Raw genomic sequence first — 15550 nt, 5'->3', positions numbered from 1 at the left:
GAGTATTTCCTTTGTGCAAAGCCAAAGATCGGCTACTTATGTCAATTCCATGTAGCACTTACATGTCCGTTGGCCTCCAGTATATAGGCATACAGCGCCAACATAATACACTGCAAATATAATAGCACCAGACTGTGCCCACATGACAATGCCATACGATGCATATGCAGTATAAGTATACTTCCTTTCATCCACAATCTCTCCTCTGGTTAAACTTGATTTACAGGTGTCATTTTGAGCTGTATGTACTATATAAAAATTCTATATATCCATAAATAATAGTGCCAAACAGTGTCAAAGTAAAAGTGAGACACAAGTATAGTGCCATACAGGGCCGGCTCCAGGTTTTCGAGAGTCTCAGTGGGACCCTTTACCACAATTCATGATGCACAGATACGGCAGAGAAATATCAGTATAGCACAATGCCAAAGATTTCACTTACTTCTTACATTACATGCGTAGGCGGATTATAATGAGGGCAATCTGGGCTACCGTCCGGGGCTCCGGGGGGCCCATTGTCAGATTTCCCTCATTATAATGTTTTGAGAGCCGCCGATGCGGCGCACATATCCTGGCAGGCAGGAGTGGGCTGGGTCAGGGGTACCCGGGCCGCTCCGCCAGCCACTGTACAGGGCCGCCTGCTTCTTCAGCCGGGCCAGCACTGCACCTGTATACTTGTTTGTGTGCTGGCCCGGCCGCGTCACAGCTATCAGACACGGCCCTGTGCGGGGCAGCATCTGCTAAAGTGACGTCATGCAGTGCGCCCTGCACTGCTGCACCGGAGAGGAGCTGAATGGCAGCCAAGCAGGGGGAAGGTGAGTGACATGTGCGTCTGTGACACAGTGTGAGTGTGTGTGGATGTATGATTGTGTTTATCTATGTGTGTGATATGTCTGTTTATATGTATTTTTCTGTATGTCTTCAGATATATTTATGCCTGTATGTGTCTTTGTATATGTCTTTATATGTTTGTGTGTGTGCACATATATATGCAAGTCTGCATGTGTATACATGACTGCGCGTGCGACTGCATGTGCATGATTGTGTGTGTGCGTGACTGCATGTGTGACTGCGTGTGTGTGTACAAGACTGCGTGTGCGTGACTGTGTGTGTATGTGTGTGTGTGTGACTGCATCTAGGGAGATATGTGGGGGCTCATACTGTATGTAGGCAGCTATGTGCAGCCTCATACTGGATATAGGGAGCTACATGCAGCCTCATACTGTATATAGGGAACTATGTGCGACCTCATACTGGATGTAGGGAGCTACGTGCGGCCTCATACTGGATATAGGGAGCTACGTGCATCCTCATTCTGGATACAGGCAGCTACGTGCAGCCTCCTCATACTGGATATAAGGAGCTATGTGCGGCCTCATACTGGATATAGGGAGCTACGTGCGGCCTCATTCTGAATATAGATGGCTACATGGGGGCTCATACTGTATCTAGGGAGCTATATGGGGCTTATACTGTATATAGAGAGCTATGTGGGGCTTATACTGTATATAGGGAACTATATGGGGCTTATACTGTATATAGGGAAATATGTGGGGACTCATACTGTATGTAGGGGCTATATGGGGGCTCATACTGTATGTAAGGGGCTATGTGGGGGCTCATACTGTATGTAGGGGCTATGTGGAAGCTCATACTGTATGTAGGGGGTTATATGGGGGCTCATACTGTATGTAGGGGGTTATATGGGGGCTCATACTGTATGTAGGGGGCTATGTGGGGGCTCATACTGTATGTAGGGGGCTATGTGGGGACTCATGCTGATTGTAGGGGGCTATATGGGGGCTCATACTGTATGTAGGGGCTATGTGGGGGCTCATACTGTATGTAGGGGGCTATGTGGGGACTCATTCTGATTGTAGGGGGCTATATGGGGGCTCATACTGTATGTAGGGGCTATGTGGGGGCTCATACTGTATGTAGGGGGCTATGTGGGGACTCATTCTGATTGTAGGGGGCTATATGGGGGCTCATACCGTATGTAGGGGGCTATGTGGGGACTCATACTGTATGTAGGGAGATATCAGCATACTTAATTGTGCTCAATATTAAGTCATACAATTAATGTAAAAAAAATAATTATAATTATGTTAATATTAATATTGAGCAGAATTAATTTCAGCCTATTGGTTCGGCCCCCACAACAGTCACAGGCTCTCATGTGGCTCCTTGGGAAAATTAATCTCCCACCCCTGCTCTATTTCATATAGCCCTGTTATGTATAGCGCTGTACACAAGGGGAAAATTTGCGCTGTGCGTGCCATTATCTCTGTCTTTTTCCATCTACAGATCGGCACCAGAGCACCTGCATGTTACTCACATGACCTATCACATGATTTATCAAAGGGGATCATGTGACATGTCACGTGATACATCAAGGGGGGCATGACTTCTACAACCCCTGGCAAAAATGATGGATTCACCGGGCTCGGAGGATGTTCATTCAGTTGTTTAATGCTGTTGAAAAAAAGCAGATCACAGACATGGCACAAAACTAAAGTCATTTCAAATGGCAACTTTAGGGCTTTAAGAAACACTAAAAGAAATCAAGATAAAAAATGTAGTACTCAGTAAGGGTAATTTTTTTCAGACCAAGCTGAGGGAAAAATTATGGAATCAGTCAATTCTGAGGAAAAAATTATGGAATCATGAAAAACAAACACACAAAAGAACACTCCAATACATCACTAGTATTTTGTTGCACCACCTCTGGCTTTAATAACAGCTTGCAGTCTCTGAGGCATGGACTTAATGAGTGACAAACAGTACTCTTCATCAATCTGGCTCCAACTTTCTCTGATTGCTGTTGCCAGATCAGCTTTGCAGGTTGGAGCCTTGTCATGGACCAGTTTCTTCAACTTCCACCAAAGATTTTCAATTGGATTGAGATCCGGACTATTTGCAGGCCATGACATTGACCTTATGTGTCTTCTTTCACAGTTTTTGCTCTATGGCAGGATGCATTATCATCTTGAAAAATGATGTCATCATCCCCAAACATCCTTTCAATTGATGGGATAAGAAAACTGCCCAAAATATCAATGTAAACTTGGGCATTTATTGCAGATGTAATGACAGCCATCTCCCAGTGCCTTTACCTGACATGCAGCCCCATATCATCAATGACTGTGGAAATTTGCATGTTCTCTTCATGCAGTCATCTTTATAAATCTCATTGGAACGGCACCAAACAAAAGTTCTCGCATCATCACCTTGCCCAATGCAGATTCGCGATTCATCACTGAATATGACTTTCGTCCAGTCATCCACAGTCCACGATTGCTTTTCCTTAGCCCATTGTAACCTTGTTTTTTTCTGTTTAGGTGTTAATGATGGCTTATGTTTAGCTATTCTGTATGTAAATCCCGTTTCCTTTAGGCGGTTTCTTACAGTTCGTTCACAGACATTGACTCCAGTTTCCTCCCATTCGTTCCTCATTTGTTTTGTTGTGCATTTCCTGTTTTGGAGACATATTGCTTTAAGTTTCCGGTCTTGACGCTTTGATGTCTTCCTTGGTCTACCAGTATGTTTGCCTTTAACAACCTTCCCATGTTGTTTGTATTTGGTCCAGATTTTAGACACAGCTGACTGTGAACAACCAACATCTTTTGCAACATAGCGTGATGATTTACCTTCTTTTAAGAGTTTAATAATCCTCCCCTTTGTTTCAACTGACATCTCTCATGTTGGAGCCATGATTCATGTCAGTCCACTTGGTGCATCCAAGGTGTGATCACTCCTTTTTAGATGCAGACTAACGAGCAGATCTAATTTGATGCAGGTGTTAGTCTTGGAAATGAAAATTTACAGGGTGATTCCATAATTTTTTCCTCAGAATTGAGTGATTCCATAATTTTTTCCCTCTGCTTGGTCTGAAAAAAATTACCCTTACTGAGTACCACATTTTTTTTTCTTGATTTCTTTTAGTGTTTCTTAAAGCCATAAAGTTGCCATTTGAAATTACTTTAGTTTTGTGCCATATCGGTGATCTGCTTTTTTTACAACATTAAACAACTGAATGAACATCGTCCAAGCCTGGTGATTCCATAATTTTTGCCAGGGGTTGTAAATTGCCTGTGGCCCTGGCTGCTCTTAATCCACCCCCGATTACGCAAGTGATATCTATTGTAAATTTTACAATAACTCAGAAACCGGCAAATCTTTGCAGCGCACAGTGTGTGTCCTGGGGGATCCAAAAGTCTGCAGTTACACAGAGTGACACACAGAGTGACTGCAGACTGAGCAGTAGAGTCCTCCATACAGTATAATGGGCACCACATAGTCCTCCATACAGTATAATGGGCCCCACATAGTCCTCCATACAGTATAATGGGCCCCACATAGTCCTCCATACAGTATAATGGGCCCCACATAGTCCTCCATACAATATAATGGGCCCCACATAGTCCTCCATACAGTATAATGGGCCCCACATAGTCCTCCATACAGTATAATGGGCACCTCATAGTAATCCATACAGTATAATGGGCCTCACATAGTGCTCCATACAGTATAATGGGCCTCACATAGTGCTCCATACAGTATAATGGGCCTCACATAGTCCTCCATACAGAATAATGGGCACCACATAGTAATCCATACAGTATAATGGGCACCACATAGTCCTCCATACAGAATAATGTGCACCACATAGTGCTCCATACGGTATAATGGGCCTCACATAGTGCTCCATACGGTATAATGGGCCTCACATAGTGCTCCATAGGGTATAATGGGCCCCACATAGTCCTCCATACGGTATAATGGGCCCCACATAGTAATCCATACAGTATAATGGGCTTCACATAGTCCTCCATACAGTATAATGGGCTTCACATAGTCCTCCATACAGAATAATGGGCCCCACATAGTCCTCCATACAGAATAATGGGCCCCACATAGTCCTCCATACAGTATAATGGGCCCCACATAGTCCTCCATACAGTATAATGGGCCCCACATAGTCCTCCATACAGTATAATGGGCCCCACATAGTCCTCCATGCAGCATAATGGGCCCCACATAGTCCTCCATGCAGCATAATGGGCCCCACATAGTCCTCCATACAGTATAATGGGCCCCACATAGTCCTCCATACAGTATAATGGGCCCCACATAGTCCTCCATACAGTATAATGGGCCCCACATAGTCCTCCATACAGTATAATGGGCCCCACATAGTCCTCCATACAGTATAATGGGCCCCACATAGTCCTCCATACAGCATAATGGGCCCCACATAGTCCTCCATACAGCATAATGGGCCCCACATAGTCCTCCATACAGCATAATGGGCCCCACATAGTCCTCCATACAGCATAATGGGCCCCACATAGTCCTCCATACAGTATAATGGGCCCCACATAGTCCTCCATACAGAATAATGGCCCCACATAGTCCTCCATACAGAATAATGGGCCTCACATAGTGCTCCATACAGTATAATGGGCCTCACATAGTGCTCCATACAGTATAATGGGCCTCACATAGTCCTCCATACAGAATAATGGGCACCACATAGTAATCCATACAGTATAATGGGCACCACATAGTCCTCCATACAGAATAATTGGCACCACATAGTGCTCCATACAGTATAATGGGCCTCACATAGTGCTCCATACAGTATAATGGGCCTCACATAGTCCTCCATACAATATAATGGGCCCCACATAGTCGTCCATATAATATAATGGGCCCCACATAGTCCTCCATACAGTATAATGGGCCCCACATAGTCCTCCATACAGTATAATGGGCCCCACATAGTCCTCCATACAGTATAATGGGCCCCACATAGTCCTCCATACAGTATAATGGGCCCCACATAGTCCTCCATACAGCATAATGGGCCCCACATAGTCCTCCATACAGCATAATGGGCCCCACATAGTCCTCCATACAGCATAATGGGCCCCACATAGTCCTCCATACAGCATAATGGGCCCCACATAGTCCTCCATACAGCATAATGGGCCCCACATAGTCCTCCATACAGAATAATGGGCACCTCATAGTAATCCATACAGTATAATGGGCCTCACATAGTGCTCCATACAGTATAATGGGCCCCACATAGTCCTCCATACAGTATAATGGGCCCCACATAGTCCTCCATACAGCATAATGGGCCCCACATAGTCCTCCATACAGCATAATGGGCCCCACATAGTCCTCCATACAGCATAATGGGCCCCACATAGTCCTCCATACAGCATAATGGGCCCCACATAGTCCTCCATACAGCATAATGGGCCCCACATAGTCCTCCATACAGCATAATGGGCCCCACATAGTCCTCCATACAGAATAATGGCCCCACATAGTCCTCCATACAGAATAATGGGCACCTCATAGTAATCCATACAGTATAATGGGCCTCACATAGTGCTCCATACAGTATAATGGGCCTCACATAGTCCTCCATACAGAATAATGGGCACCACATAGTAATCCATACAGTATAATGGGCACCACATAGTCCTCCATACAGAATAATGTGCACCACATAGTGCTCCATACAGTATAATGGGCCTCACATAGTGCTCCATACAGTATAATGGGCCTCACATAGTGCTCCATACAGTATAATGGGCCCCACATAGTGCTCCATACAGTATAATGGGCACCACATAGTGCTCCATACAGTATAATGGGCACCACATAGTGCTCCATACAGTATAATGGGCACCACATAGTGCTCCATACAGTATAATGGGCACCACATAGTGCTCCATACAGTATAATGGGCCCCACATAGTCCTCCATACAGTATAATGGGCCCCACATAGTCCTCCATACAGTATAATGGGCCCCACATAGTCCTCCATACAATATAATGGGCCCCACATAGTCCTCCATACAGTATAATGGGCCCCACATAGTCCTCCATACAGTATAATGGGCCCCACATAGTCCTCCATACAGTATAATGGGTCCACATAGTCCTCCATACAGTATAATGGGCCCCACATAGTCCTCCATACAGAATAATGGGCCCCACATAGTGCTCCATACAGTATAATGGGCCCCACATAGTGCTCCATACAGTATAATGGGCCCCACATAGTCCACCATACAGTATAATGGGCCCCACTTAGTCCTCCATACAGTATAATGGGCCCCACATAGTCCTCCATACAGTATAATGGGCCCCACATAGTCCTCCATACAGTATAATGGGCCCCACATAGTCCTCCATAAGTATAATGGGCCCCACATAGTCCTCCATACAGTATAATGAGCCTCACATAGTCCTCCATACAGTATAATGGGCCCCACATAGTCCTCCATACAGTATAATGGGCCCCACATAGTCCTCCATACAGCATAATGGGCCCCACATAGTCCTCCATACAGCATAATGGGCCCCACATAGTCCTCCATACAGCATAATGGGCCCCACATAGTCCTCCATACAGTATAATGGGCCCCACATAGTCCTCCATACAGAATAATGGCCCCACATAGTCCTCCATACAGAATAATGGGCACCTCATAGTAATCCATACAGTATAATGGGCCTCACATAGTGCTCCATACAGTATAATGGGCCTCACATAGTCCTCCATACAGAATAATGGGCACCACATAGTAATCCATACAGTATAATGGGCACCACATAGTCCTCCATACAGAATAATGTGCACCACATAGTGCTCCATACAGTATAATGGGCCTCACATAGTGCTCCATACAGTATAATGGGCCTCACATAGTGCTCCATACAGTATAATGGGCCCCACATAGTCCTCCATACAGTATAATGGGCCCCACATAGTAATCCATACAGTATAATGGGCTTCACATAGTCCTCCATACAGTATAATGGGCCCCACATAGTCCTCCATACAGTATAATGGGCCCCACATAGTCCTCCATACAGTATAATGGGCCCCACATAGTAATCCATACAGTATAATGGGCTTCACATAGTGCTCTATACAGTATAATGGGCACCACATAGTAATCCATACAGTATAATGGGCACCACATAGTAATCCATACAGTATAATGGGCTTCACATAGTAATCCATACAGTATAATGGGCTTCACATAGTAATCCATACAGTATAATGGGCACCACATAGTCCTCCATACAGTATAATGGCCCCACATAGTCCTCCATACAGTATAATGGCCCCACATAGTCCTCCATACAGTATAATGGGCCTCACATAGACCTCCATACAGTATAATGGGCTCCACATAGTCCTCCATACAGTATAATGGCCACACATAGTCCTCCATACAGTATAATGGGCCTCACATAGTCCTCCATACAGTATAATGGGCCCCACATAGTCCTCCATACAGTATAATGGGCCCCACATAGTCTTCCATACAGTATAATGGGCCCCACATAGTCCTCCATACAGTATAATGGCTCCACATAGTCCTCCATACAGTATAATGGGCCCCACATAGTCCTCCATACAGTATAATGGCCCCACATAGTCCTCCATTCAGTATAATGGGCCTCACATAGTCCTCCATTCAGTATAATGGCCTCACATAGTCCTCCATTCAGTATAATGGGCCCCACATAGTACACCATACAGTATAATGGGCCCCACATAGTCCTCCATACAGTATAATGGCCCCACATAGTCCTCCATACAGAATAGTGGGCCCCACATAGTCCCCCATACAGAATAATGGCCCCACATAGTCCTCCATACAGTATAATGGGCCTCACATAGTCCTCCATACAGTATAATGGGCCTCACATAGTCTTCCATACAGTATAACGGGCCCCACATAGTCCTCCATACAGTATAACGGGCCCCACATAGTGCAGTCTCCGGTCTTCTGACCCTCTGCACTGCTCGGCACAGAGGGCGCGCTGTAGTGATGTCATCGCGCCCTCTGCACTGAGACGCAGAGGGGGAATGATGGGAGAGGGGGCGTCAGCTGATGCTCCTTCTCCCAACATTGTTTTCAACTGTATCAGCATCCAGGTTGCTGAAACAGTTGAGAGGTTACTCCCCTTGAAGAAGGTGCTGTGAGCCCCGAAACGTGCGTAGGGGCACAAAACCGAGCGGTGCAACACATAGGGAAGGTAATTATTATGCTGTTACTATGATTATCCACTGTGATTATGTGACTTTATGCATGTTTTCCAAGGTGGGACTTGTAACTTGGGCACATTCTCCCCGGATCATGGGTGGAGTTTTTGTGCTGTGATACTTTTTTTTATATCTCTAGGTTGATATTCAACTCTATATGGGAATGTCAGACCTCATGCATGACTCCACCTGTGAGTCTGTAAAGTAGTCACGCACATATAGATCTGTGAGTTGTGTCCCCTCTCCCATACGTGATCTGCATCGCACTGATTGTGAGCCTATATCTGGACCTATGTTTCATTACTGTTGAGGATTTTTTCTCTTGTGCTGTCGCTGATGAGCACAGTTCTTTTATTGATATGTAAGTATGTTTAGTGCTTAATACAATTATGGTTATTTCTATCATGATTAATGGTTTGGATCTTTCTATGACTCTATAATAGTGCTTTGTAGGTAATATAACAGTGAAAATAAATTAAATAAATAGTATATACTGCACATATAGTCATGCCAAACAGTGCCAATGTATTAGTAAGACCTAGGTGTCAATGTAATAGTAAAAGGGGTAACATTTCTCTTTATGGAGAGTGAGATCCCTGATAGGCCATGCAATGCTCCTCTGGGAAATTAAATATGTAAATTGTCTGTTCAGAGAGGACTTGAACTCTAACGCCACCTATTGGATGCAGCAACCCTAAGTCTATGTGCCCACGATGCAGAAATGCTGCATATTTTTTACGCTTCTCCCTGGCAGGAAAAACGCATGTGTTTTTTACATGCGTTTTTCCCGCCAGGTAGTAGCGTTTGTCAAGCGTCTTAGCATGCATTTCCGCATGCGGGTTATCAAGCGCTTTTCCAAGCGATTTTAGCATCACTTGGAAAAGTGCTTGACAACTTGTTCACACTATATAAATCCTTGCAACCGGCATGGATTTATAGTAGTGTGACCAAGTTAGTTAAAAAAAAAGAATAAAATGGTAAAAAAATAAAGTTTATACTCACCTTTCGGTGTCCTCCCGGTGTTCTCTCTGCCACGTCCTGTTTGTTGGGCAGCTCACGGTGGTGTGAAGGACCTGCGGTGACGTCATTGAGCCATGTGATGGGTCACATGACTCAGTGACGTCATGGCAGGTCCTTCACAACAGCGGGAGCATTGCAATAGACCGGACGGAACAGACAAAACACCGGGAGGACATCAGAAGGTGAGTATAAACTTTATTTTTTATTTTAAATTCTTTCTTTTTACAGGTTCTATGGTACCCAGGTCAGGAGGAGAGTCTCCTCTTCTCCAGACCTGGGTACCATCCGCACATAGAAACGCATAATATCCGTGTGTACAAATGTACTGACACGGATATTATGCGTTTCAATGCAAGTCAATGGCGGCGATTACGCTGCGTGTCCGCAAAATTAATGGACATGCTGCGGATTTTTGAGCGCAGCATAAACGCTGAGGAAATATCCGCAGCATAGGCATTGACATTGCGGCTTGTCTTTGGGGACCATGGGGGGCGGATTACCAAGCGTTTCCCAAGCGTTTACGCTGCGGAAATTCTGCAGCATATACGCTTGTAAAACGCTACGTAGGCACATACCCTAGGCTGTGTGCCCACGATGCGTTTTTTAAGCGTTTCCGCAGCGGCAATTCCACCACGGAAACGCTTAAAAAACGCTTGGTAGAAGGTCTGCCATGTTCCCCAATGAAAATCCGCAGCACTACCATTAATTTTGCGTAATCGCGGCGTTTTCGCCGCCATTGACTTGCATTGAATCGCATAATATCCGCATCACTACATGTGCACATGCGGATATTAAGCGATTCAATGTGCGGATGGTACCCGGGTCTAGAGAAGAGGAGACTCTCATCCAGACCCGGGTACCATAGTACCTGTAAAAAAAAAAGATTTTAAAATAAAAAATAAACATTATACTTACCTTCTGATGGCCCCCGGTCTCCTTAGTGATGCGTCCTGGCTCCCCGGCGGCTCACGATGATCTAAAAGGACCTGCCATGACGTCATTTAGTCATGTGACTGGTCACGCGACCGCCAACGTCGGTGGTCGCGTGACCGGTCACATGACTAAATGACGTCATGGCAGGTCCTTTTAGACCATCGCGAGCCGCCGGGGAGCCAGGACGCATCGCTAAGGAGACTGGGGGCCATCAGAAGGTGAGTATAATGTTTATTTTTTACCATTCTTTTTAACTATTAACTTGGTCACACTATATAAATCCATGCCGGTTGCATGGATTTATATGGTGTCGTGACGTCAGTGCGGGCTCACGTGATGCCTGTGAGCGGCCACCGATAGCGCCGCTCACAGGCATTATCTGCAACATAAGGTATTTACAAAAGTTTTAGGGGCCCCGGGGGGATACATTGGGGGGGGGGGTAATATAAAGTAGTGTAAAACTTCTTTAAGGCACAGGTGTCTATGTAGTGTAATAGAGCGCAGGAATGATAATGTCCCACAGTGCACATATAGAAGTCAAGTATTATATGGCAGCGGCGTTACTTGAAAGTCCTGCGTCCCACTGCAACATCTCCAATATCCCCCAACTATCAAGGATCTGGTCTTGTCATGGGCCAAAGTGACTGCAACCCCTGCACCAATTAGTCTCACCCTGCCATACAGTACAAATGTAATAGTAAGACATAGTTATATATACAGTGGCTATATAATAACGCTGCCGAGTGCATATATCATTGCACCACAGAGAATATACAGCATGTAGTGCCGATATAATGTTGCCATGGTTTATACCCAGCCGTTCGTCTGTCCAGGAGGGAATCTGAGAGGGGGCTGTGCATGGTGGAGACTGGGGTGATATGCCCCCAAAATGATGGCACTGTTACCCATGCTATAATCTGACCCTTCACATAATATTCACCTTCATGTTTTAGGAGGTCCTCAGGATGGTCGGTGTAGTCACATGACGTCTGCGTCTCCAGCTTGTGCTTCTCTCTAGAAGGTTGGAATTGATGCATTATATGATATTACCCACAACGTTCGTCCCCCACATCTGTCAGCTGAGGTTCAGCCAGAAACAGGTCTCAGTAGCCCTCCAATGATTTAAAAGGGATCAGACAGATTTCACAAAACAAACTGCAAAATTTAATAGATTTTTTTTTAGACCTGCTGAGACTGGTGAACTTGCTGTGAAAATCCATGTCAGATCAGATGTATCATTCTTTATAAAAATGTAAACTTTAATCTCCACCCACCTAACAGTTCCTCAGTGTCACTCCTCCCTGCTGCTACAGCATCTCCACCCCCTATCCTGACAGCTCCTCACTGTCCTCCTCCCTGCTGCTACAGCATCTCCACCCCCTATCCTGACAGCTCCTCACTGTCCTCCTCCCTGCTGCTACAGCATCTCCACCCCCTATCCTGATGGCTCCTCACTGTCCTCCTCCCTGCTGCTACAGCATCTCCATCCCCTATCCTGATGGCTCCTCACTGTCCTCCTCCCTGCTGCTACAGCATCTCCATCCCCTATCCTGACAGCTCCTCACTGTCCTCCTCCCTGCTGCTACAGCATCTCCATCCCCTATCCTGATGGCTCCTCACTGTCCTCCTCCCTGCTGCTACAGCATCTCCACCCCCTATCCTGACAGCTCCTCACTGTCCTCCTCCCTGCTGCTACAGCATCTCCATCCCCTATCCTGACGGCTCCTCCCTGCTGCTACAGCATCTCCATCCCCTATCCTGACAGCTCCTCACTGTCCTCCTCCCTGCTGCTACAGCATCTCCACCCCCTATCCTGATGGCTCCTCACTGTCCTCCTCCCTGCTGCTACAGCATCACCACCCCCTATCCTGACAGCTCCTCACTGTCCTCCTCCCTGCTGCTACAGCATCTCCACCCCCTATCCTGACAGCTCCTCACTGTCCTCCTCCCTGCTGCTACAGCATCTCCACCCCCTATCCTGACAGCTCCTCACTGTCCTTCTCCCTGCTGCTACAGCTTCTCCACCCCCTATCCTGACAGCTCCTCACTGTCCTCCTCCCTGCTGCTACAGCATCTCCACCCCCTATCCTGACAGCTCCTCACTGTCCTCCTCCCTGCTGCTACAGCATCTCCACCCCCTATCCTGACGGCTCCTCACTGTCCTCCTCCCTGCTGCTACAGCATCTCCACCCCCTATCCTGACGGCTCCTCACTGTCCTCCTCCCTGCTGCTACAGCATCTCCACCCCCTATCCTGATGGCTCCTCACTGTCCTCCTCCCTGCTGCTACAGCATCTCCACCCCCTATCCTGACAGCTCCTCACTGTCCTCCTCCCTGCTGCTACAGCATCTCCACCCCCTATCCTGATGGTTCCTCACTGTCCTCCTCCCAACTGCTACAGCATCTCCACTCCCTATCCTGACAGCTCCTCACTGTCCTCCTCCCTGCAGCTACGGAATCTCCACCCCCTATCCTGACAACTTCTCAGTGTTCCTCCTCTGTGCTGCTACAGCATTTCCACCAACCTATCCTGACAGCTCTTTAGGATCCCTCCTCCCTGCTGCCGTTGAGGCTCCGTCCATCTAGAGTTCCTCAGGGTCTTCCTTCCTTGAAAGATCTCCGCCTACATAGCTTGACTGAGAGCTCCTCAGTGTCCCTCCTCACTGCTGCTGAATCTCCGCCCATCTAACATGATAGACATTTCCTCAGTGTCCCCCCTCCCTGCTGTGGTTGACTCTCTGCCCACTTAGCTTGATTGACAGAATTAGCGAATGTCAAATAAAAATATTGCGTGAACTTTATACGAAAACTGCGACATTTTGACACGCCATAGTTGTAGTATTAGATATGGATATTAGTTATTCTGCTCCTACATATATATATAATGGTGGAGACCCCCTGTAATCTTTGGGTGGGGGGCAGCTCCTGAGGTGCAGTGCATGCTTGTCACCCTACTTCCTGGACGGCTTCCAACAAGCGCAGACTGTGACCAATGTAACGAGCAGGAATATTCCCCCGGTGGAAAGGACGATGTACAAAGAGCTTCTTCCTGGGTGATAGAAGACGACATGTTACAATCATCTCAGGAGATAAACTGTTAAGTTCAATATTCATAAAGGGATATTCCATAGAAATGACATGTCCACATCTGGAGTATCAGGGACAGCCAGAGATCTCGAGATCAAGAGGATCCTGCTCACTGTATAGGAGGCGGCTACACCAGAGGTCCCCAACCTTTCTGACCTTGAGAGCAACATTCAGCTCTGAGAGGGTCCCGAGCCGCATCCAGCTCCTGCCCCACTCACAGCAGTGACACCCAGAGCCCCCATTATCGCAGACCTCCCAACTTTTGAAAAACAGAAAGAGGGACACGCCATGCAAAATTTAGCCACGCCTATGGCCACACCCTAATCCACATCCATTTACCATTCCCCCCCCCCCCCCCCCCCGGCAGGAGGAGTTGTCAGAGGGGCGCTGGTAATGAGGGACATTCAGCAGTGTCTGTAAGGCCGTATTCACACATTACAGAAATACTGTGGTTTTTTTTGGTTTCAGCAGATGTCTGCACCAAACTACACAATAACCATCTCCTCCCCCTTATCTGACGCGTTTCTGGTGCCCTTAATGAAGTATCTGCGCTTTTTTTAGGTTCCATATAGAAGAGTCTGAAGACGCTGCTGAACTCCGCAGTAGTGATGAGCAAGCGTGTATTGCTAACCCTAACAAGCAGGCAATCCCTGCATGTGTCACAGCTGCAACACACGCAAACATAGATGCCGAGCACGGCGAAAATACTCGCCGAACACCCCAGCGTGCTTGCGGAAGGGGTTAACAATACACGCTCGCTCATCACTACTTTGCAGGTTATTGCATTTTCTCCTCGGCTTCTTCTGAAAAAAAAAAACCATGAAGAAAAAAAGCGCGGCTGCATTTTTAAGCGCAGAATCAAAGTTTTTCAGTAGTATTAAAAAGCGTTAAAAACTCAGCTTCACATCTGCCCCCAAATCGCATCAAATAAAGAGGGAAAACGCGTAAAAGAAACGCAGCCATAGTCACAGAAGATTGTTACTGCGTTGTCTGGTGTGGACACCTGCAGAAAAAAAGAAGCAGAAAGAGCGCAGCATTTACGCTACGTGTGAACACGGCCTTAGAATTACAATTTTATTACGTTTTTTTATGGGTTTAATAGAGAAGAAATATCAATCACGCCATTTACCGATCCCCGTAAATAATATGATCGCTGTGTTCTGCGGGTCGTTACGATTTCAGGGACACTAAATATGTCCATGTTATTTGTTGATTTGTGACGTTCATTATTTTTTTACAAAACGCATTAAAAATTACAATATTTTTTTCATCATCAAATGTTTTTCTTTATTATTTTTTTAGCAATTTTATAGGCTGAAAAAAATCTCTTATTTGTGTACAATGTAAGCATACAAAACATTGATTGCACACAGCAGTGACCGCACCAGCAGAATAGTGAGTGCAGCTCTGGAGTATAATACAGG

The 15550-nt window shown here is 46.2% G+C and overlaps 1 protein-coding gene across 2 annotated transcripts in view; it reads right to left on the bottom strand.

Annotated features, from left to right (window-relative positions):
* HEPACAM (hepatic and glial cell adhesion molecule) overlaps positions 1–15550 on the bottom strand; it is an 86085-nt gene that overhangs the window by 6031 nt on the left and 64504 nt on the right. For both annotated transcript variants that reach the window (XM_073657364.1, XM_073657365.1), the window contains exons 4-5: positions 13995–14088; positions 11980–12053 (exon numbers count right to left, since the gene is read on the bottom strand). In XM_073657364.1, coding sequence (XP_073513465.1) covers positions 11980–12053; positions 13995–14088 — 168 coding nt within the window. The remainder of the gene's footprint in view (positions 1–11979; positions 12054–13994; positions 14089–15550) is intronic.

Source organism: Phyllobates terribilis, unplaced genomic scaffold (assembly GCF_046119375.1).
Source record: "Phyllobates terribilis strain yellow unplaced genomic scaffold, ASM4611937v1 Scaffold_12__6_contigs__length_324123572, whole genome shotgun sequence".
NCBI lineage: Eukaryota > Metazoa > Chordata > Amphibia > Anura > Dendrobatidae > Phyllobates > Phyllobates terribilis.
The sequence above is the reverse complement of the archived record's forward strand: the minus strand, read 5'-3'. Positions and strand labels throughout refer to the sequence as shown.